The sequence below is a fragment of the Mustela lutreola genome, chromosome 12 (genome assembly GCF_030435805.1).
Source record: "Mustela lutreola isolate mMusLut2 chromosome 12, mMusLut2.pri, whole genome shotgun sequence".
Taxonomy (NCBI): domain Eukaryota; kingdom Metazoa; phylum Chordata; class Mammalia; order Carnivora; family Mustelidae; genus Mustela; species Mustela lutreola.
The window spans coordinates 36466646-36490240 of NC_081301.1; the positions used below are offsets into that span (position 1 = coordinate 36466646).

A 23595-nucleotide genomic window follows, 5' to 3' on the forward strand; every position below is an offset into this window, starting at 1 on the left:
AAGGTTTTCTTTTTTCCCTTCCTGAATTCTTTTAGGAAGATTAAGGTAGTCATATTAGTGCTTTAGATATAACTGACCTGGTACAATGTGGGCAGGGTATTTGAAGATGAAATGGGAGGCAGAAAGACAGTAGTAGGAAGGCGGCCTCAACAATCCTGGAAGGGATGATGAGGCCTGAACTGAAGTAAGGACCCATTGGGATGGAGGTGAAGGGATGACATTCTTCAACATTTGTCTGAATTAGAACTTACTCATTTAACTATTTGATAACTATTGAACCCCAAAATACATGCCAGGCACTAAGGATATATAATAATGAAGAACTAAATTCCCTGCTCTCAATGAGAGAGAAAAAAGGGGTTTTTTCTTTTAAGATTTTATTTTTATTTTATTTATAACATTTAATTTTTTTTTTAAAGATTTTATTTATTTTATTTGACAGACAGAGATTACAAATAGGCAGAGAGGCAGGCAGAGAGAGAGAGGAGGAAGCAGGCTCCCTGCCGAGCAGAGAGCCCGATGCGGGACTCGATCCCAGGACCCTGAGATCATGACCTGAGCCGAAGGCAGCGGCTTAACCCACTGAGCCACCCAGGCGCCCTATAACATTTAATTTTTAATTAATGTCTATACCCAACTTGGGACCCAAACTTAAAATTGCGAGATCAAGTCACAAGCTCTACCGACTTGAGCCAGTCAGATATCCCTCAATAAGTTTTAATTTCTATTTGGAAGGGACAAATCATTAATAAGATGTTTAGTGAGTTGTACTACAGAAGAAAAAGAAGGAAGGTGGGAGAGGAGGCTGTAATCTGTAACATTATGTTCCTGGAAACCTCTGGAAGTTATATTTGAGCTAGATATGGAGATGAGGGGAAGACCTATTTGAGCACCTGGGAGTAAACCTGGAGATTCTAAATGTGACGGTGGTAAGGCCATTGTAACTGGAAGAGCAAAAGTTAAAATTTAAAAGTTAAAAGTTAAAAATAAAAAGCAAAAAAATTAAAATAGATGGAACAAACTTAAGCAAGCAAAGAAGTAGCAACTAGATAAATCAGAGAGGGAAGCCAGAGCTGGCATGAAGACTTGTAGGACCATGCAGGACTACAAGAACTTGGGCTTTACTGTGAAATCTGAAACCAATGGAGAGGGCTTTTGTTTATAACAGTAGCTTTATGGAGGGGCACCTGGGTGGCTCAGTTGGTTAAAAGTCCACTTTTGGCTCAGGTCATGATCCTGGGGTTCTGGTATGGAGTCTTGGGATTGAGCCCTCATTGAGCCCCCTGGGAAGCCTGCTTCTCCCTCTCCTTCTTGCTTGTGCTCTCATTATCTCTGTCTCTCTCACTCTCAAATAAATATTTTTTTAAAAAGTAGCTTTCTAAAAAAGATATGGTACATCTATACAACGGAATATTACACCTCCATCAGAAAGATTGAATACACAACTTTTCTATCAACATGAATGGGACTGGAGGAGATTATGCTGAGTGAAATAAATCAAGCAGAGAAAGTCAATTGTCATACGGTTTCACTTGTGGAGCATAAGGAATAACATGAAGGACATTGGGAGAAGGAAAGGAAAAGTGAATTGGGGGAAATCAGAGGGGGAGTCGAAGCATGAGAGAATGTGGATTCTGAGAAACAAACTGAGGGTTTTGGAGGAGAGGGAGGTGGGGGGGGGGGTTGGGTGAGCCTAGTGGTGGATATTAAGGAGGGCACATATTTCATGGAACACTGGGTGTGGTGCATAAACAATAAATCTTGGAACACTGAAAAAATAAAATGTTTTTTAAAAGTAACTTTCTTGAGATGTAATTCACATAACATTCACCCATTTAAAGTATAAATCAGTGATTTGTAGTGTATTCAGAGTTGTGCAACCATCACCATTTTAGAATATTTTCATCATCTCTCCTCCATCACTACTACACCACCAAAACCCTGTACTCATTAGCAGTCACTCCTCTCTTCCCCCAGTTGTAGGAAAACACTAATGTACTGTCTCTGTAGCTTTTTGTATTCATGTAGATGGGATAATATAAAATGCTATTTTGTGATTGGCTTCTTTCACTTAGTAAGTTTCATCCATGTAATAATAGGTAGCAGTACTCCGTTACTTTTTATGGCAGAATAATATTCTTTTTTTTTTTTTAAAGATTTTTTATTTATTTATTTGAGAGACAGTGAGAGAGAGCATGAGCGAGAAGAAGGTCAGAGGGAGAAGCAGACTCCCCATGGAGCCGGGAGCCTGATGTGGGACTCGATCCCGGGACTCCGGGATCATGACCTGAGCCGAAGGCAGTCGTCCAACCAACCGAGCCACCCAGGCGTCCCGGCAGAATAATATTCTATTGTATGATATAGTATATCATACAATATCTGTCTATCTGTCTATTGGTGGAAGGCCATTTGGGTTGTTTTGCTATGAACTGTCAAGTGCAAGTTTTTGTGTGGACATATGCTTTTCATTTCTCTCGGATGTATGTCTAGGAGTCAAACTGCTGGGGAGTATGGTAACTCTATATTTAACCTTTTGAAGAACTGCCAGACTGTTTTCCAAAGCACCATTTTACAATCCCAAAATCAGTGAGTGAGGGTTCAAATTTCTCCACATCCATTGCCAGTACTCGTTTTTTTTCCTTTCTATTACAGCCATCCTAGTGAGTATGAAGTGGTATCTCTAGTATTCCTCCCCTGATGCTTAATGATGTTGGGCATCTTTTCCTATGTTAATTGGTGCAATGTTAATGTGTATATTTTCTTTGGAGAAAAGTCAGATCTTTTGCCTATATTTATTTATTCTTTAAAAACATGCTTGTGTTTTAAAAGTTTATTTATTTTGGGACACCTGGGTGGCTCAGTTGGTTAAGTGGCTGCCTTCAGCTCAGGTCATGATCCCAGGGTCCAGGGACTGAGCCTGCATCGGGCTCCTTGCTCAGCGAGGAGCCTGTTCTCTCTCTGCCTCTGCCTGCCACTCTATCTGTGTGTACTCTCTCTCTTTCTCTGACAAATAAATAAAATCTTTTAAAAAATTATTTAAGTAATATCTACACCAAACGTGGCTCAAACTCACAACCCCAAGATCAAAAGTTGCCTGCTCTTCTGCCTGAGCCAACCAGGCGCCCCTCCTTTGCCCATTTAAAAATCTTATATGGGTGCCTGGAGGGCACAGTGGGTTAAGCTTCTGCCTTCGGCTCAGGTCATGATCTCAGGGTCCTGGGATAGAGCCTCACATGGAGCCCCACATCCTGCTCTCTGCTCAGCAGGGAGCCTGCTTCCCTCTCTCCCTCTGCCTGTCTTTCTGCCTACTTGTGATCTCTCTCTGTCAAATAAATAAAATCTTGTAAAATTTTATGTATGTATTTATTTATTTATTTTAAAGCGAGAGTCTTTGTCCGATGTGAGGTTTGAACTCACGACCTCAAGATTAAGAGTTGCATGCTCTAGCGACTGAGCCCGTCCGTTGCCACACGTTTGCCCATTTTTAAATTGGGAGTATTTTTTAAATTACTAAATTGGAAGATACAGTGAAAATACATGAAGAGGTGGAATAATAAAATCTATCAGTTGGTGTCAGCTAAGCAAATAGGAGAAAATAGTTATCCCTACTTTACGGATGAAGTAATGCCCAATAATGCCAGCGAGTGGCAGAGCTAAGATTCATGCTAAGTTTGATTCCAAAAGGACAGTTCTTAGGCTTAATCAAGAATGACCAGTGCTTCCCTCAGCTCTTCTAGCTTTGCTCCCTGCTCCTAATTCTCTTGAACTACTATGATCTCTCATCAAATTCTCCTCCTGGGGCCGGTCCGGCGCTCCCTGCCGAACTTCTTCGGAGGCGCCGGCAGATGGCGCTGAGGGCCCCCGCGGGCCGCTCTGTCCGGCGTGCGCTTGTCTGTGGTGCCAGTGGGCAGGCGTTGCTGCTGCGCTTCCGGGCATCGTTCAAGGTGAGCCAGGGTCTTCGAGAATCTACTCGCTCTTCCTACTGGTCACTCCCCTTTTCCAAAGGGACCCATCCCCCGCAGCTCGCAACCTAGTGTTCTAAGTACCGAAGCCACGGCGCCCAGGAGAAGTCTGGGTAGCCACCAGATGAAGCAGAGTCGTCCGGATGTGTGGGTCCCGGCGAGGCCCAACAAGCCCTAGACCCTGTGACTCTGGTTTGCTGCGCGGGGTAGGTTGCGACTCCGGTCTCCTGGCGAGACTGGCCATCCGGAAGCTGAGCGTGACTCCTCCCCTTGGTCCTCGTGGTCCCCACCAGGCGGCGCCGTCAGTCCCGCCCGGGTTACCCTGCGGTTGCAAGCCTTGGCCACCCCAGGGGTTTTGAGATTGGCAAGGAGAGAGTTGAAGAAATGAGCTGTCAGAGAGCTTTCTACCAGTAGGAATAAGTTTCCCTCGTGGACTGTGCGTTTCATCGTTAGACTCTCTTGGAGTACATGTGCAAATCCCTAGCTCCACCCCCAAAGATCCTGATTAAGTAGATCTGGGGTGGGGCCTGGAAATCAGCATTTTAAACAACTGCTCCAGGTTGATGCCCATAGTCTGCGGATCTCATCTTTGGAAACACTGGTATAACTGATGGAGAGGAACATTGCGTTGGGTTGGCTATGGGGCTGTTTATCCTCCGGAAGGCTTCCAAGAGGAAGTGATTTTTGCTTTGCTTTGTATTGAGGCACCAGAATATACATTACCCTACAGTGATGAATTCCTTCCCCGCTACCAGCAGGATGCAGAAGATCTCAGTGCTGCTCTTCCTGGCCTGGGTCTGCTTCCTCTTCTACGCCGGCATTGCTCTCTTCACCAGTGGCTTCCTGCTTACCCGTTTGGAACTCACCAACCATAGCAGCTGCCAAGAGCCCCCAGGCCCTGGGTCCCTGCCATGGGGGAGCCAAGGGAAGCCTGGGGCCTGCTGGATGGCTTCTCGATTCTCTCGGCTTGTGTTGGTGCTGATAGATGCTCTGAGATTTGACTTTGCCCATCCCCAGCGCTCCCATGGTCCTGGAGAGCCTCCTGTCTCTCTGCCCTTCCTGGGCAAATTGGACTCCTTGCAAAGGATCCTGGAGATTCAGCCCCACCATGCCAGGCTCTACCAATCTAAGGCTGATCCCCCCACCACCACCATGCAGCGCCTGAAGGCCCTCACCACAGGCTCACTGCCTACCTTTATCGATGCTGGCAGTAACTTTGCCAGCTATGCCATAGTGGAAGACAATCTCATTAAGCAGCTCGCCAGTGCAGGTTAGTCTGGGCCCCTTTGGAAGCCAGAATACCTTAGCATATTTTCTCTTTAGAGGTCAGAGAGTCAGAACTTTGGGTGCTCAACTGCATGCTAGACTGCTGTGCAAGGACAGGGGAAGAGAGGGACCAGAGCCCTGCATGCAGCAAGTGCAGGTGTGGGCTTTTTCGTTCTGGAGTTTATAATCTGCATGGAGTGTTGGTTTTACTTTTGGGGAGCTTTCAGTAAGAGGCAGTAGAGCAATGAAGAGGAGACGATGTGAGTCTGATATTCTCACAAGTGTGGAGGAAAGTGCAGAGGGTGCCATACCTTGTCCACTCACTGACTTGGAAAAAGCAGCATATACCCAGGAAAAACAGAGTAGCAAAAATAGCTAGGGATTGAGAACTAGCAGAGCCTTTTGTAGAAACAAGGAGTGAGAAATCTGGTTATTGGGGAAAGTATGGTTATCAGGGAAAGCTTCATAGCAGAAAATTTTAGGCCTTGAAGGATAAAGAGTTGCTGGGTGAAATTGCTGGTTGAGATTTCTGAGACATCTATAAAGGGCATCCTCTTCTCTTTCCCTCTGCCTTGACTCTTGCTTAGGTTGTGACCCACTCTCATGTCCCTGCAGGAAGGCGTGTGGTCTTCATGGGAGATGATACCTGGAAAGATCTTTTCCCTGGAGCTTTCTCCCAAGCTTTCTTCTTCCCATCCTTCAATGTCAGAGACCTGCACACAGTGGACAATGGCATCCTGGAACACCTGTATCCAACCAGTGAGCATGGGGCCAGAGGCAGGCCTAAGACTGGGAGCTGGGGAGGGCTACTTCAGGTCACAAATTCTGAGCTTCCCGTGGGTACAGTGGCCTGGGATTGTGTCCCTTCACATAGTGTCAGAACTTGGCTGGGGTTGAGGAGTGGGCCTTAGTCCCCTGTGCTTAGTGTTTTTCCTTTCACAGTGGACAGTGGTAAATGGGATATGCTGATTGCTCACTTCCTGGGTGTGGATCACTGTGGCCACAAGTATGGCCCTCACCACCCTGAAATGGCCAAGAAACTTAGCCAAATGGACCAGGTGATCCAGTGAGTGTGGGATATTGGCTGGGGGAATGGGTTTGTGTCTGAGAATCTTAGGATATATTGACCCAAGAGAAAAAGTCTTTATCTTGGAGCCTCTTTCCTTGCTGAATTCTGCCTTTTCTAGGCATTTTTTCTGAAGCTAGGGGCCTCATCCATCTTGAGTAACTCAGCATGCGGCTTTGGGAAGTAGGGTCATGACTGAAGAGGTATCTCTTTGCCAAAAGTCTAGGCCCTCCTAATGGAAGTTATGGTGGCGGGGAATGATCTCCTAGGAAAATCTTTATCCATTCCTACCTCCTGATGTATTTCTTGGCCCTCAGGGGACTTGTGGAGCGTCTGGAAAATGACACACTGCTGGTTGTGATTGGGGACCATGGGATGACCATGACTGGGGACCATGGAGGAGACAGTGAGCTGGAGATCTCTGCTGCACTTTTTCTGTACAGTCCCAAAGCCCTCTTTCCTGGTGCCCCCCCAGAGGTGAGGCCTGGGGTGTTCTTTGTCTGGTCTCTTGGTATTCAGTTGAATTATGATCACAGCATTCTTGTGGCTCTCTCCATTTTTGGCTCTCAAATTCATGACTCTGGGCATCCCCCACTCATTTCCTACTGAGGTCCCTATGTCTTCCATCCCAAATCCTGATCTCAGCTCTGTGGTGAACCCATTGGCCCCTCTCCTTTTCCTCTAGGAGCCAGAGATAGTTCCTCAAATCAGCCTTGTTCCTACGCTGGCCCTGCTGCTGGGCCTGCCCATTCCGTTTGGGAACATTGGGGAGGTGATGGCTGAGCTGTTCTCAGAGGTTGAAGATGCCCAGCCTCACTCCTCTGCTCTGGCCCAAGCCTCAGCTCTCCATCTCAATGCCCAGCAGGTAGGTGATGGACTAGGGTGGGCATAGGAGAAGCATAATGATCACTTGTTGTCATTTGTTCAGTCTTAATCCCACCTTCCATAGCCATGTCCTCCTTCCCTCCCTTCCCCCCTGTTCCAGACAGAGTTCAGGTCCCTGATTTCCAGATACCCCTTTTGATAACAGCTATCTTTGCCTCTGTCCTGGTTGATATCTCTGATGTTTTCCCCTTGGTCTCTGACCATTTTTGCCAGGTATCCCGATTTCTTCACGCCTACTCAGCTGCTTCTCAGGACCTTCAAATTACGGAGCTTCATCGGCTGCAGAACCTTTTCTCCAATGCCTCTGCTGACTACCAGCGGCTTCTGCAGAGCCCCCAGGGGGCTGAGGCAGCACTACAGACTGTGATTACTGAGCTGCAGCAGTTCCTGCGGGGAGTTCGGGCCATGTGCATTCAGTCTTGGGCTCGTTTCTCTCTGGGTCGCATGGCCGGGGGTGCTGCTCTCATGGCTGCTGCCTGCTTTCTTTGTCTGCTGGTATCCCAATGGGCGACATCCCCAGGCTTCTGCTTCCACCCCTTCCTCCTAATACCTATGGCCTGTGGTCTGGCTGGTACCATAGTGTGTGCTGGACTCCTGACAACTACTGGGCTGAGGCTGGATCCAGTGGTCCTAGGGGCTATGGCTGCAGTGGGCTCACTCCTGCCTTTTCTGTGGAAAGCATGGGCTGGCTGGGGGTCCAAGAGGCCCCTGGAAGCCCTACTTCCCATCCCTGGGCCTGTCCTATTATTCCTGCTCATTCGCTTTGCTGCTTTCTTCTCTGATAGCTTTGTTGTAGCTGAGGCGAGGGCCACCCCCTTCCTTTTGGGTTCCCTCATCTTGCTCCTGATTGCCCAGCTTCACTGGGAGGGCAAGTTGCTCCCACCTAAGCTGCTCACAATGCCCCGCCTTTGTTTTCCGGCCTCCACGGGCCCTCCCCGACACAGTGGTACTTATGCCCTGGGACTTGGAGTAGGGTTGCTTTTATGTATAAGGCTAGCTGGGCTTTTTCATCGCTGCCCTGAAGAGACACCTGCTTGCCGTTCCTCTCCCTGGCTGAGTCCCTTGGCATCCATGGTGGGTGGTCGAGCCAAGAATCTGTGGTATGGAGCTTGTGTGGGGGCTTTGGTAGCCCTGTTAGCTGTCGTGCGCCTATGGCTTCACCGCTATAGCAATCTCAAGAGTCCTGAGCCCTCTGTGCTCTTTGTGCGCTGGGGGCTGCCCCTAATGGTACTGGGCACTGCTGCCTACTGGGCGCTGGCGTCGGGGGCTGATGAAGCACCCCCACGTCTCCGGGCCTTGGTTGCTGGGGCATCAGTTGTGCTGCCTAGGGCTGTGGCCGTGTTGGCTGCTTCAGGGCTCATGCTGCTTCTCTGGAGGCCTGTGACAGTGCTAGTAAAGGCTACGACAGGAGCCACAAGGACCAGGACTGTCCTCACTCCCTTCTCAGGCCCGCCCACTTCTCAGGCTGACTTGGATTACGTGGTACCTCAGATCTATCGACACATGCAAGAGGAGTTCCGGGGCCGGCTAGAGAGGACCAGATCCCGGGGCCCCCTGACTGTGGCGGCCTATCAGTTGGGGAGTGTCTACTCAGCTGCTATGGTCACGGCACTCACCCTCTTGGCCTTCCCACTTCTGCTATTGCATGCAGAGCGCGTTAGCCTGGTGTTCCTGCTTCTGTTTCTGCAGAGCTTCCTTCTCCTGCATCTGCTTGCTGCTGGGATACCCATCACCACCCCTGGTAAATACGTTTCTCAGCCCTTATTCCTCCAAGGACAGTAGTGATGTGACTTCAGCCTCGCTTGTTTTCAGGGAGGTGTTGCTCCTCAGATTCTTCACAAAGTTGGGATGGTCTTCCTGGTGTAGCCAAGCTAACTGATCCCTGCCACTGGCTCTCAGCAAGGCTCATGAAGGAGGGAGAGACATGATTCATTTCTTAGTGGAAATGCTGCACCTTCATGGAGTTCATTTCCTGATTTTCCAGTAATGGGAGTGGGGAATTACAAGTGTGTAAAGTCATAGTGAGCTGTTTGTATATGAGAGAGAGAGAGATAGAGAGAGAGAGAGAGATGGAACACAGTTCAGATTAGAGAAATGGAGGCTTAGTGCCAAAGAGGGAATTAGAATAGCAGAGTGTTGCATGTAAGGAGGTCGGGGTGAGGGGCATTGTATGTGTGCAGCACTGAAGCAGTAGGAGGATCTGACTGCCAGGCAGTAGGCTATGGATTAGGGAATGGGATGTGACTGTGAAGAGGTTTCTGTCTTCCCCCAGGTCCTTTTACTGTGCCATGGCAGGCAGTCTCTGCTTGGGCCCTCATGGCCACGCAGAGCTTCTACTCCATGGGCCACCAGCCTGTCTTTCCAGCCATTCATTGGCACGCAGCCTTCGTGGGATTCCCAGAGGGTCATGGCTCCTCCACCTGGCTGCCTGCTCTGCTGGTGGGAGCCAACACCTTTGCCTCCCATCTCCTCTTTGCAGGTACTTTATTCCTCCGTTGCTTCCATTGTTTACCCTGACTTTCTGGAGAGAAAGGAGACCCCTGGATTTGAGTGGGTCGAGGTTATTTTGTTGGATCTTTGGGCACCCCTTGGCCAGCACTCCCTGGAGCCTTAGTCGGCTAGGGTGGTTGGGGGCCGGGGTGGCCTGGTTCCTAAGGCCTCCACTGATTCTAGCCCTGCCTTCCCCCTGAGGCAGTAGGTTGCCCATTGCTTTTGCTCTGGCCCTTCCTCTGTGAGAGTCAAGGGCCCCGGAAGAGGTGGCAGTCCCTAGGGAATGAAGCTGAAGCCAGAGTCAGGCCTGAGGAGGAAGAGGAGCCACTGATGGAGATGCGGCTCCGGGATGCACCTCATCACTTCAATGCAGCGCTGCTGCAGCTGGGCCTCAAGTACCTCTTTGTCCTCGGTATTCAGGTGGGTGCAGAGAGAGAGCACAGAGTTAGTGACCTTTTCTCATGCCTGTACATCACATTCTTTCATGCTTTGCCAAAACCCTGGGGGAGAGCCTGGACCGAAGTACAGATAAGCAAAATGGTTGCCTAAGGCTGTGGCCTCAAGGGGCTGGCTGTATTGAGACTTGAACTTGGGTCTCCTAAATCCTAGCCTTGGATTGTTTCCTCTCTATAAGCTAGATCTGGACCTTGCTGATTGCATTTGGCGATTCCTTCATTAGTGGACAGACAGGAAAAACTGAGGTGATGGCCAGGATTCTTTCCCAGACTATGTCATGGATCTTCCTTCCCTTCAGATGCAGAAGGTGTGACTGACATCTTCCTCTCAACCTAGGAGGCAGAGCTTGAGTGTGATCAGCACAGGTGGATAGTGCTTGTCCAAGGTCACACAGTGAGTCATGGTGAGGCCAGGAAAAGACTTAAGTCTCCTGACTCCTAACCCAGGTTTTTTTCCACTGACATGCACTACTTTCCTACTCCTCCCAGTCCTCACAGGGGCAACTCTCCCTTTGACCTGTTTCCTCCTCCCCAAGTAACTTGACCTTTCCTGTCCTCCCTAGATTCTGGCCTGTGCCTTGGCAGCCTCCATCCTCCGCAGGCATCTCATGGTCTGGAAGGTGTTTGCCCCCAAGTAAGTGGATTTGCTTGAGAAGTATTGGTGTTGGGGAGGGTGAAGCTTGGAGGAAAGAATGAACATTAGGGTGGGCAGGTTTTGTCTCATCAGGGAAAAGGCTCTAGACCTACTCTCAGTGTCCCCTGAGAATTCTCCACTTTTCTTTACAGGTTCATTTTTGAAGCCATGGGCTTTATTGTGAGCAGCGTGGGACTTTTCCTGGGCATAGCTTTGGTGATGCGAGTGGATGGTGCTGTGAGCTCCTGGTTCAGGCAGCTAGTTCTGGCCCAGCAGAGATAGCCTAGGTGGCTACTGCTGGTTTGTGGCCACAGGCAGAGCTGGAGAACATTCTAGCCTGGCCTATATAGGTGCTGGATCATCTGCAAGAGAGGCTTAGCTCCACTTTTTACCACCATGCAGCCAGGAGCTACTGACACCTGGGACTTCATTATTTTATAATTCAAAATCATAGTGGGGCCTGCTCCCTAACTCTTGCTTTCGAGGGTGGCCTCCAAAGAAGAATAAACTAATAATGTAAATATGTGTGTCTGAGAGGTGGCAGAGCCCCCACTGTCCTACAGGGACTAGGGGAATGGTCATTCTCCCCTTCCATGAGGCACAGATAACATCGGCCATCTTATGCAGACCTGCCTATGCCTGAAAACCTTTGGGAAGTGTTTGAAAGTGTCTGAATTCACTTCCCTTATTTCCTCCTCCTCCTCCTCCTCCCCTTACTTCATTCCTGTTATCCCACCTGCCATTTTTCTTTTCTTTTCCGTGTAACGTATTTTATTAAATTCTTATCCTTTGGCTGATAGCAGAGACTGCTGGAAAGACAAGCCCAGGCATCATGGAGTACACAGACTCATTGTCTAAAATCCGAAACGGTGCTGTATTCCCTCCTCTTTTGGGTTCTTTCACCCCAGAGCACCCTTTGTCCTTCACTTCTAGGACAAAGTGGCTTAGGAGGCCACCCTAGGTTTCCAACATTTGCTATCATTTATCAGACCTAATGCCCTTCTTACATAGCATTTCATCTTGTCCCATTGATTATTCCAGACTTTAAACCAAAATTATAAGTTTAAAGCATGACCCTTGTGCTCTCCATCCATCTCACTACTGTGTCACATTGAAGTGCTGGCATGAAATTCTCATGGAAATGTGCCTCAAAGGAGGGTGGGGGGAAGCTCTTAAGAGAAGGGTCAGGCCTGCTATTTGATGTTCAAGAATGCCCAGGACAGGAGGAGATGAAACAACTGAAAGAAGAACAGATGTAAAATTGTGGAATAGCACTTCTTCTTGGCAGAAAGAAGACAAGCTGCTTAGTTTAGCAGTGAGTGTGAAGGAAAGGCATTCATGGCTGTGGTAGCTAAAGAAAGAGATGGAATTATTCATGGCTAATAGTCTGTAGTGCTACATAGGTCAAACAGAAAGATGATAAGAAATGTATACTATTTCAGGCAATTAGAGGATAGGACATTGGTAACCTTGGCAGGGATACACTAAAAAAGAGAGAAGTTAGGCCCCAGCTAAGACTAAAAGATGAATTAGAAAAAAGTCCCTTTGCTTTTCTCTGTCTTGTGGACACCATTCCCAGGCATCATTTAATAAGCACACAGTACCTCTGTGAGAAGAAAAGACCCTATTCCATCCCTAGCACCAATGGGAAGGATTTCAGGACTCTAGTTCCTCAGCTTCTCCTAGTCAGGTTCCACCTCGTCCTTTTTTTTCCTTTCTTTTTTTTTTCTTGGCAGGGAGCCTCCTTTCCTGGAGCCTGAAGCCTAAAGCCTAAGGAAAATACGCTGATCTGCCATCGGCTATTTCCTTTTCTTCTGATCTAACTTCAAGATCCTTTTGGAGAAAGATATATGGTTAAAAATTCTTATCCCTGCCTCCTAGTTGACATCAAAACACCCATTCCACACTAACTCACTGTTTTTCTAAAGAGCTTTATTGAGGTACAATTCATATAAAATTTGGCCATTTAAAGTGCACAATTCAATAACTTTTGGTATATTCACAGAGCTGTACAACTCACCAGAGTCCATTTCAGAACATTATCATCACCCCCAAAAGAAACTCGGTACATTTTCCTATCACCCTCCAACCCTCCCTACCTCCATCCCTAAACTTAGGCAACCACTAATCTCCTTTCTGACTGTGTTTTCTATTCTGGACATTTTATATAAATGGAATCCTACAATATGTGTCCTTTTCTGTCGGGCTTCTCACTCAGCCTAATTTTTCAAGGTTCATCCATGTTGCTTCACGTATTAGTATTTCATTTCTTTTTTATGGCCAAATAATGTTCCATTGCAGGGATATATCACATTTTGTTTATCTGTTCATTCATTGATGGCCATTTGGGTTCTTAACATCTTTCAGTTTTTACAAATAATGCTGCTTTGAACATCCATGTAAAAGTTTTGTTTGGATATATGTTCTCATTTATTTTTGGTATATACCTAGTGGTATATTGTGGAATTGCTAGGTCAAATGGTACATCTATGTTTAACTTTTTGAGGAACTGCCAGTTTGTTTTCCAAGGCGCCGTACCACGTAATACTCTCATGGTTAGTGTATAAGGGTGCCAATTTTTGCACATCCGTGCCTTATAATTACTACTTTTGATTCTAACCATCCTAGTGGGTGTGAAGTGGTATCTCATGGTTTTGGTTTGCATGCCCTTGATGATTAAAGGTAATGAGCATTTTTCTTGTGCTTGTTGGAGAACTGTCCATTCAGAGTCTTTCTCTGTTTATTAATTGAGTTTTTTCCTAATTTTTGAGTTATAAGCATTGTTTATATATTCCAGGTATACATACCTTGTCAGATACATGATTTGCAAATACTTTGTTCATTTTCTTGAGTTGTCCTTTCATTTTTTTTTTTTAAGATTGATTTATTTGAGAGAGTGTGTGTGCAAGTGTAGGGAGAGGTAGAGGGAGAGAGAAAATCTTCATTAGACACACTGAGCATGGAGCCCAAGGCAGTGCTTAATCCTAGGACCCTGAGATCATGACCTGAGCTGAAACCAAGAGCTGGACACTGACCTGACTGAGCCATCCAGGCATCCCTCTTTTTTTTTTTTTTTTTTTAGGTAGACTCCACTCCTGAGTTGGGACTTGAATTCTTTTGACGCTGAGATCAAGAGACCCATGTTCTACTGACTGAGCCAACTGCCCTAGTCTTTTCATTTTCTTTTTTTTAAAGATTTTATTTATTTATTTGACAGAGAGAAATCACAAGTAGACAGAGAGGCAGGCAGAGAGAGAGAGAGAGAGAGAGAAGCAGGCTCCCTGCTGAGCAAAGAGCCCGATGCAGGACTCCATCCCAGGACCCCGAGATCATGACCCGAGCCGAGGGCAGCGGCTTTAACTCACTGAGCCACCCAGGTGCCCCTAGTTTTAGAAAAAATTTTATCACTCCTACAGAGTCCCTATACTTTGTTTACAACTGATCCTCAGTTTCACTGCAGGTCACTGATCTGTTTTCTGTTTTTCTAAATTTGTCTTTTCTGAACATTTCATACAAATGGGGTCATCAAATATGTGGTCTTTAATTTTTATTTATTTGACAGAGATCACAAGTAGGCAGAGAGGCAGGCAAAGAAAGAGAGGGGGAAGCAAGCTCCTTGCTGAGCAGAGAACCCAATGTGTGGCTTAATCCTTGGACCCTGGGATCATGACCTGAGCCAAAGGCAGAGGCTTAACCCACTGAGCCACCCAGGCACCCCAATGACTTAGAATTTTTTAAGGTTCATCCATGTTGAAGCATGTATCAGTTTTTGCCTCTTTATTGCTGAGTCATAGTCCATTGTATGGCTATGATCTGCTAATGGACATTTGGATTGCTTTTAGGGTTTTTTGTTTTTTAGCTATTATGAATATTTTTGGAGCTGCTGTGAGCATTTGCATACCATTCTTGGTGTAGATGTGTTTTTATTTTTCTTGAGAGGTTTCCCTAGAGTAGAATTTTTGGGTCCTATGATAAGCTTATGATTTAATTTTTAAGAAACTGCCAGACTATTTTCCAAGGTAACTATAACATTTTATATTCCCACTATGTGTAAGAGTTCTAGTTCTTCCACATCCTCACTAACATTTGGTATCACCTGTGTTTTTATTTGTTTGTTTGTTTATTTATTTAAAGTAGGCTCCACACTTAATGTGGAGCTAGAACTCTAAACTGTGAGATCAAGAGTCACACACCCTACGGACTGAGCCAGCCAGGTACCCCTGGCATTATCTGCATTTTAAGAATTGTAACCATTCTGTGTGTGTACATGTGTCATGGTATTTTATGGTTTTATTATTTTTTAAAGATTTTTAAAAAAGATTTTATTCTTTTAAGTAATTTCTACACCCAACATGGGGCTTGAACTTGCAACTCCAAGATCAAGAGACATACTGAGCCAGCCAGGTTATCTTGTGGTTTTAATTTGCATTTCCCTGATGGCTAATCATTTTTTAATATGGTGCTTAGCCATTCATGTACCTTTTTTCCCCATAAAATTCCTATTCATGTTTTTCTGTTCATCTTAAAATGGTTTAGATTCTTTTCATTATTGAGCTTTGAGAGTTACATATTGTGGATACTGGTCGGTTATAAGATTATAAGGTAGGTAATAATCGGAAAATAATTTCTCCATTTTTGACTTTGCATTTTCTTTCTTTTTTTAAGATTTTATTTACTTGACAGACACAGATCACAAGTAGGCAGAGAGGAAGGCAGAGAGAGATGAAGGGAAGCAGGTGCCCTGCTGAAGAGCCTGATGCAAGGCTGGATCCCAGGACACTGGGATCATGACCTGAGCTGAAGGCAGAGACTTTAACCCACTGAGCCACCCAGGCACCCCTACTTTTCTTGATCTTGCCTTTGTAGCAAAAGTTCTTAATGAAGTTCAGCTTACCCATATTGAGTTGGTTTTATCTGTGGTAAGGGTCACAGTTTTGCTTTGTTTCTGCGTACTGATAGCCAGTTCTCTTGGGTCTCATTTGTTGAAAGGGGCAGGTACCTTTGAGCAGAGCGGGTTGTGCAAGCCCAGGGCCATTTTGCCAGCAGTCGGCCTGCATAGGGTTGAGCAGAATGCGGTAGCGTGCTGGTGCTCCATGGTGAGCAAAGAAAGGATGGGCGGATTAGCAAGGGCCCTGGTCTGGCCTCAGTTCGTTTTTGGAGATACTTTGTGCCTCGGCTGGGTATTTTGTGGCGACTCCGGGCGGTACTACGATTCCCAGCATGCACTGCGCGGGCCTGCCCTCTGCGGGGGCAAAGCTAGACAGACCTGGAAGTGTGGCTGCGAGGGAAGGGATGGGACACGGTTTCTAGTACCGAGATCGATTTCTCAGGGTTTTGGCCTGCGCGAAGGACTAGCAAGCCGAACCCTGAGAAGTACCACTTCCGCCCTCTGGTCCGCCGTAGCCTCTCTCACGCATCGCTACCCGACTCGTTTCTTCCTCGAGGTTCCCGCGGGCACTAACCCTTGAAGAGGACCAACCGCAGCCGAGAGTTTTGCCGGCCGGGCCAACCAGAGGCGAGATGGAAGAGGCGGGGGTGGGAGCCGCCACAGTGTCCAGGAGATAGTCCATTTCTCCTGTAAAGGGCGAGTCGCTCCTGCTGGGGCCCGGAGGGGAGCAAAGGAGCTGCGGGGGGTTTCGGAAGCGGAAGGACCCCTCCCCGCTCCGGTGGGGACCGCGGCGGGGCCGGGCTTACCTTTCAGGGTTCCCCTCCAGGTGTCCAACCCCAGCCTAGACCACCATGTCGCACCAGAACCCTCTGGGCACCTCAGTGCCACACACCAGCTGCCTAGACCTGTGGAGGGAAAAGAATGACCAGCTCGTTCGACAGGCCAAGGTAACACGGTTGCTGGGACCCTCGCTTACCAGAAAGGGGGTTTCCGGTGGATTTACCGCAACTGATGGGGAGGGAGTGAGTTTGGCTTCCCCCGTCAGGAGCCAGAAATGACTGGAGAACGTCATCCCTTGCCACTGTTGCAAGGGGAGAAATAAGGATTGATCCTCAATGATACCTCATCCCACATCTGTTAGGTGGCTCAGGACTCGGGTCTGTCTCTGAGGCGACAGCAGTTGGCTCAAGATTCACTGGAAGGGTTCAGGGGACTCCTCCATAGTCTGAGGGGTAAGTAGGATACTCCTCAGGTTGGTCAGTTACCTTCCCCCACAGCTAGAGACCAGTTCCTGTTCTGCATTTCTGGAACTGAGAAAATTCCCCAAGGGACAGGGGATCCTATTTAAGTCACAGACAGGACTGGAGTGGAATTCACTTTGGTGCAGGTGAATCTCTTTGCCCCATCACTCGCCCTTTCCAAACTCTGCAAATGGCCATTTTGGTTGGGGTGAGGTGATCTTTGGGTTTGGATCTTATTTGGGGAATCTTTCTGCAGGGAATGGTCTGTGAGATCAACTTGTGTTCCTCCAGGGCTCCCTGCAGCTGTTCCTGTTCTCCCCTTGGAATTGACTGTTACCTGCAATTTCATTACCCTGAGGGCGAGCCTGGCCCAGGGTTTCACTGAGGACCAGGCACAGGATATCCAACAGGGCCTGGAGAGAGGTGAGGGCCAGAGATTGCTTTCCATTTCCCTGCCAGATTGTCTGGGTTTAAGTACTTGCAAAGGGGATATCAGGAGCAATAAAATTTGTCACCTCCATGGAGAGAGTTGCAATTCTCTTATCCTCCAGGTGTTCCTCAGACCAGGAGCACTTTTTGTGACCTTTGGGCTCCTGCAGAAAGAGAAAAGCAGAGATGAGGTCCCAACCTCAGCTGTATGTTTGTCCTCTACAGTGCTGGAGACCCAGAAGAAGTTGGGGCCCAGACTGGAATGTGGGCTCAGGGGGCTGTGGGACTCCGTTCTCCATTATTCCACCCTTCTCCTGGAGGTGCTCCCTGCCCTTCACCACCTGGCTGGCCTGCAGGCTGCCGTCTGGCTAAGCACTGACTGTTTGGGGGACTTGACCTTCTTGCTGCAGACCTTGAATGGCAACCAGGTAATTTGGGAAGTAACTTGGATCTAAGGGTCTCTTCCTATTTCTCACCTGTCTCAGTGGCAGTAGCATCATTTTGTGCTGGAAAGGCTGCTGGGTTGGTGGTTAGAAGACCTGGATTCTCTCTGGGACTCTTGGTGACATTGCTCTGGTTGGTCTTTCACTGGGGGGATTCTCTTGAGTGGTGGTAGGTTTTTAATATTTATTTATTTGTTTTGAGAGAAAGAGAGAGGGATCATATGCACGGGCAGGGCATAGGGAGAGGGAGAGAATCTCAAACAGACTCAAGCGTAGAGCCGGATGTGGGGCTTGACCTTATGACCCTGAGATCATAATCTGAGCCAAAATCAAGAATCTGACACTTAACCAACCCAGCCACCCAGGTGCCTCTTGAGTGTTTTTTCAAATTGCTTAATGATCTTGGATAGGGTTAGGGCTTTTATTGACCTTGCTGAAGTCATCTCCCAGCTCAGTCTTCTCATCAATAACCCACACATAGTTCTTGCCCTGAGTCCTCTGGGCTCATACTGAATGAGGAGGCTCACTAAAACAGATCATCAGTGCCCCCAAGGTTTTCTTCCTCCCTTTATCCTCACCCCATAGCTATCTATGTCTTTTTTTTTTTATTTTTTTTTATTTATTTTTTATTTTTTTTTAAAGATTTTATTTATTTATTTGACAGAGAGAACTCACAAGTAGATGGAGAGGCAGGCAGAGAGAGAGAGAGAGGGAAGCAGGCTCCCTGCCGAGCAGAGAGCCCGATGCGGGACTCGATCCCAGGACCCTGAGATCATGACCTGAGCCGAAGGCAGCGGCTTAACCCACTGAGCCACCCAGGCGCCCCAGCTATCTATGTCTTAAAACTGAGGGAACAGGAATCAGGAGGACCCTTGATTTCAAGGTCCAGTCAGGATAGACTGAGATAGGAGAGGAGAGGTGGTTTATAGGCTTAGAGCCTCTGATCACTCTTCTTTCCTCAGAGCGAGGCCTCTGAGAATCTGCTGCTGCTTCTGAAAACTTGGAGCCCTCCAGCTGAGGAGTCAGATGCTCCACTGACCCTGCAGGATGCCCGGGGCTTAAGGGATATCCTTCTTACAGCTTCTGCCTATCGCCAAGGTCAGCTAGCAGTCCTACTCATCCCTTCCTCCCCGCTCCCTGTCTTAAGGGGTCCTTTGGCTCAAACCTTCCCTGTCATGTTCCATTCAGCTCAGTGGAGCTTCTCTGTACTTCTTGTTACCTATCATCCCCCAGCTTCCTTAAGTTTAAACCCTGAACTGACCTTAGGCCTCCAGGAGCTGATCACAGGAAGCCTGCCCAGGGCACTGAGCAGCCTACAGGAAGCAGCCTCAGGTCTATGCTCACGACCTGTGTTGGTCCAGGTGTACACGGCTCTGGGGACCTGTCTCCGTAAAATGGTAAAGACAGTCCTAGTGGGGGTCGGGGAACTTATGGGTGTTATAGACACCTTTCTGCGTCATGAGGGTAGCTGAGGCTTGTGTCCTCTCAACCTTCTAGGGCAATCCACAAAGAGCTCTGCTGTACTTGGCTGCAGCCCTGAAAGGGGGGTCAACGTGTGGTCCCCCACTTCTGGAGGCCTCTAGGCTGTATCGGCAACTGGGGAACACAGCAGCAGAGCTGGAGAGTCTGGAGCTGTTGGTTGAGGTAAGGGACTGAAGATACAGGGATTGCTGAAGTGTTAGGGAGACTAATCATATTGTAAATAGAAGGAAATAGGACTTCCAAAGATTAAAGATATACTTTTTTCTTTTTGTCCCTTTTAGGCCTTGAATGTCACTCACAGTTTTGAAGCCCCTCAGCTTCTCATTGAAGTAGAGTTACTACTCCCCAGACCTCACCCAGCCTCACCCCTTCATTGTGGCACACCGAGCCAGGCCAAGTACTTGCTAGCAAGCCGATGTTTACAGGTGGGAAGGTGAGGTTCCACTGCCTTGCTCATCTGAGCTCCTTTTCCCATTTCTGATGCCTTCCCTGGGGTGTGATTCTGCTTCTGTTCTTGCACGTCAGCTGTGTGGACGAGTCAGTGGTAGGACATAGGTTTCCACTCCTCGACCTTCTGCCTTATTGCTGGACCTGAACTTAAGATTCTTCACCCAGACACTAAGCTCTTGTACCTTTAAAATTCTGAAATCAATCGCTTCTTGGCCTTTTGGCTAAGATCAAGTGTAAAACCCTGAAATCTCCCAAATCCATTCTGTAAGGAGGGTAGCTCCAAGCTTTGATTGGAGCCCCAAGCTCCTACTCTCCCTACTCCCCAGGGACCTTGAGCATCCTTTTGTTAGTTTAGAGCCCTTGGCGGACCCTGCTAAGGGCCTAAGATGAAGCTTATAGGCTATGACTTCTCAGGGCAGAGGATGCTGCAGAGCATTACTTGGACCTACTGGCTCTGGTGCTGGATGGCTCAGAATCAAAGGTGGGTATGTCTTCAAGATTCTCTGTAATGGAGTGAGAGGGTTGGAGTCTCCTCTGGAGTAGAATAGGACTGTTGTTTTCTCTTTCTTCTGCTATTCTGTCTGTCCAAGCTGGAAGGCCAGACCACAAAGGTTCTCGAGCAAAAGGTCCGGGGTAGCAAGCAATGGGTGGTCTCTGTGGTACCAGAGCCTGGTGAAGAGGTTGGGGATGGTGACTAATGTCTCTTTAAGACACTGTGTCCTCTTCCCACCCCAGTTCTTTCCCCCGCCTTCCCCTCCAGGGCCTTGTATGCCTGAGGTGTTCTTAGAGGCAGCTGCAGCACTGATCCAGGCTGGCCGAGCCCAGGATGCCTTGACTGTATGTGAGGAGCTACTCAGCCGCACATCATCTCTGCTTCCCAAGATGCCCCAGCTGAGGGAAGATGCCAGAAAAGGAACCAAAGAGTCACCACACTGCCCATCCTGGGTCTCTGCAACCTACCTGCTTCAGGGTCAAGCCTGGGTGCAGCTGGGGGCCCCAAAAGAGGCAATTAGTGAATTTAGCCGGTGAGCTCAGGAAGCCAACCAGAATCCTAGGGGAAGTGTGGAGGGATAATTTGCTGATTGGGACCTGAGTAAGCTCCATTCTTACCGAGTCACCCTAGAGTTTCTTTCTTTCTTTCTTTTCTTTTTTTTTTTCACCCTAGAGTTTCTGAGGTTGACTCTTCCTCACCCCTATTTTGTGTTCCACTTCAGGTGCCTTGAGCTGCTTTTCCGGACCACACCTAAGGATGAAGAACAAGGTGACCTAGACTCTCAATTTTCCTCGTCCCTCCTGGAAGGGGAGGGGTGGTGAATGTGTTGCCTTTCCTTGTATCCTAGCCTACCAGGAGACTTTAAAAAAAGGTTGGGGGGTACTCCAGACATAAGAAGAGAAGGAGGAGTACTTGGGATTCTGTAGTACTACAGTACACAGGTGCCTGTGTAGCAGGGACACACTTTTTTGACTTCGGGGTGGTCCCCAGGGCCTGCTTCCAATCGTGAGAAGGGGTGTATATCAGATGTGGCACTACAACAGCTTCGGGCAGCTGCCCTGATTAGTCGTGGACTTCAGTGGGTGGCCGTTGACCAAGATACGAAAGCCCTACAGGACTTCCTTCTCAGTGTGCAAATGTGCCCAGGTATGTATATTTGCATGATATCAGCTATGTCCAGATGTACAAGGACAGAGAGGGCCATCTGGGAGGTACTTGGGGATCAGTGGAGGAGTGATGTTCCCAGATAGAAGGGGATGAATGAGGTTGTACCATATATACCTAGGGATATACCCAGGCTTGAAGACATTTGCAAGTGTGTGTGAGGGCTCTCTGGAGTTCCTCAGTCTTTCCAGTGTCCTCAGACACAAAGACCACAACTATGCTCAGAGTTTGCTGGGGAGAAGCAGTCAGCTGAGCCCTTTTTCTTGGGCGGGCAAGGAATGGTTGGGAATGGACCCTCCTGGTTCCATGTGTGACTGTAGAAAAGATACTTTCCTGCTCTAAGCCTCAGTTTCTCCTTTTATAAAATGCTTAAGGCTGTGTCAGGTTCTAAGCCTTTCTACTTTGGGGTGGGGCTGCAGGTAATCAAGATGCTTCCTTTCACCTGCTTCAGACTCTGAGGAGAATGGATCGGAGGCATGAGGCCACTGCTCTCTGGTGGAGGCTAAAGGCCCAAACAGAGTTGCCACAGGAGAATGCTGCATGGTGAGGCTGAGGCCTGCGGGGTTGGGGCTGAGGGCAGTTGGCTTCTTGGAGTCCTTGAGTCTGTTGGGGGTGGTAATGAATGAAAAGGATGGAGTGGCTGCCTATCTTTCACCCTCAGACATGACTCTTTTTGCTCTCCAGGTCTCTCCCCCTGTACCTAGAAACCTATCTGGACTGGATTCATTCCCCTGACCGTGAAACCCTTCTTGAGGAGTTTCAGACATCTCTGCCGGAGCCTCATGAACTGTAGCTGCCACATTTTAAAGAGCCTGAGCTGGGGCTCCAGTGGCCCATTTCTCCGTGGGGACGGCTTTCTGCTTTACCATTCTTGAGGAGTGTGGGTGAAATGGATCATTCCTGTATAAGTCTGGTATTGGTGAAGTTGGTAGGAGTCCTGCAAAATTTGGCCTAGTTACTGCCATTCTGGTTCCTTTGCCACCAAAAAGGCATTAACTTTGCTATGACTGACACCTTTTTTTCCTATATTCCTGTTAATTGTGTTGAGTAAAATGCATATTTATCTCTTGTTTGCCTACTACATATACTTGAGTGGGATGGTTCACAGCTGTCTGATTCAGTTGAGTGCTGGTTCTCTAAGATGCCCTCTCCCAACATCATCTACCTTATGAGATTGAGTTCTGGGTAGAAGAAAGGGAAAGGGCCACAGGAATCCTTGCAATGGCTTTGGTTCTTTCTGTTGCCTAAAAGCCAGAGTCTCAAAGCCCAGGATCCTGTGCAAGGTCACAGAATGAGTGGAGCTGGGTCTGGAAGGTGGTCTGGGCAGACCTCTCAGGACAAGGGCAAACATGTGGTTCTTAGAGGGGAGGGACAAGCAGACCTCTGAGTCTCTAAGTGACTCCCTACCCCTATCCCAAATTCTAGAAATTTGGGATTTGACAGTCTCAGTCAATCCTGTCTGTGTGGATAGGAGGTGAAGGGTGAATTAATATAATCAGCATGATACCAAATCTGTTTATTGAATTTAGTCAGGGCTAGCTGGCATTTGGGGCCCAAGGACTTCAAGTCTCAGCATGCAGCTTTCTTGCTGCTTTGGGTTCTATTGAATCTACTGGGTTCTGTGGTTGCCTTTAGACTCCTTTTTGGACTTGAGTGCCCTCCCTCCTCTAGCCATTAATATAAATACCCAGTGGTAAGAGGAAGCATGTACCTCCAAGCTCTGAGGAACTCTAAAGCTTATGGGATTAGGGTTACCAGAGGGTGCCACAAGAATAGGGTGGAGTGGATTAAAAGGTGGGGTGCTAGTCAAAGGGTTCAGAGTAGGCATGGCTCCAGCCAGCGTTTTGAAGAAGCCAGGAGAAGGTTTAGGGTGGATCCTTAGGTTTGGGAAGAAAATGGTGTGTAGGTTATCACTGCAACAGGACTAGACTAATACAAGGGTTCAATCCATTGTGCCAGGTTCTTCAGCAGGGTAAGATCAGGAACCAATGAACTGGAGCCAAGTGGGAGAGTCCGCCTCCCAGGGATTAAAGGCTCTTTTTTTCGCCCGTCGATCTGGCCCCATCCTTTTTGTTGATTGGTCGTAAATTCCAATCCGTCGAGGAAGCGTAGCGCTGCGGCCAATTGACGTGGCGTTACTAGGCGTGTTGCATCCCTGAGGCGGGAGCCAGGCCACAAGCGAATTTCCTGATTGGCTCTGGTCGGCGGGTTGCTGGGGAGAGGCGCAGAGAGGCGGGAGGGAGTCCC

General features: G+C 48.0%; 2 protein-coding genes across 8 annotated transcripts; both read left to right on the top strand.

The window, feature by feature from the left end:
• The first annotated feature begins 3866 nt into the window (after positions 1–3866).
• PIGO (phosphatidylinositol glycan anchor biosynthesis class O) lies at positions 3867–11557 on the top strand. 5 transcript variants are annotated; one of them, XM_059143494.1, is made up of 11 exons: positions 3867–3944; positions 4721–5232; positions 5844–5987; positions 6171–6294; positions 6612–6771; positions 6980–7159; positions 7393–8920; positions 9452–9658; positions 9875–10089; positions 10688–10758; positions 10911–11557. In XM_059143494.1, the coding sequence occupies exons 2-11, from the start codon at positions 4722–4724 to the stop codon at positions 11038–11040; spliced, it is 3270 nt and encodes a 1089-aa protein (XP_058999477.1). In that variant the 5' UTR covers positions 3867–3944; position 4721; the 3' UTR covers positions 11041–11557. The 5 variants fall into 5 exon arrangements, with proteins under 5 accessions (XP_058999477.1, XP_058999479.1, XP_058999476.1 ...); XM_059143493.1 differs by having other exon boundaries at positions 3897–4168; XM_059143492.1 differs by having other exon boundaries at positions 3897–5232.
• A 2196-nt stretch (positions 11558–13753) lies between these two features.
• Positions 13754–22417, top strand: FANCG (FA complementation group G). Of its 3 annotated transcripts, none has more exons than XM_059143499.1 (15): positions 13754–16342; positions 16473–16593; positions 16788–16878; positions 17179–17310; positions 17542–17744; positions 18722–18857; positions 19026–19156; positions 19257–19403; positions 19523–19674; positions 20106–20172; positions 20427–20716; positions 20906–20952; positions 21175–21330; positions 21768–21891; positions 22033–22417. In XM_059143499.1, exons 2-15 carry the CDS (start codon positions 16498–16500, stop codon positions 22139–22141), a joined length of 1881 nt encoding a protein of 626 aa, XP_058999482.1. In that variant the 5' UTR covers positions 13754–16342; positions 16473–16497; the 3' UTR covers positions 22142–22417. The 3 variants fall into 3 exon arrangements, 2 of the variants coding, with proteins under 2 accessions (XP_058999482.1, XP_058999483.1); XM_059143500.1 differs by having other exon boundaries at positions 13754–16273; XR_009346668.1 differs by having other exon boundaries at positions 13754–16593; positions 21800–21891.
• The last annotated feature ends 1178 nt before the right edge of the window (positions 22418–23595 follow it).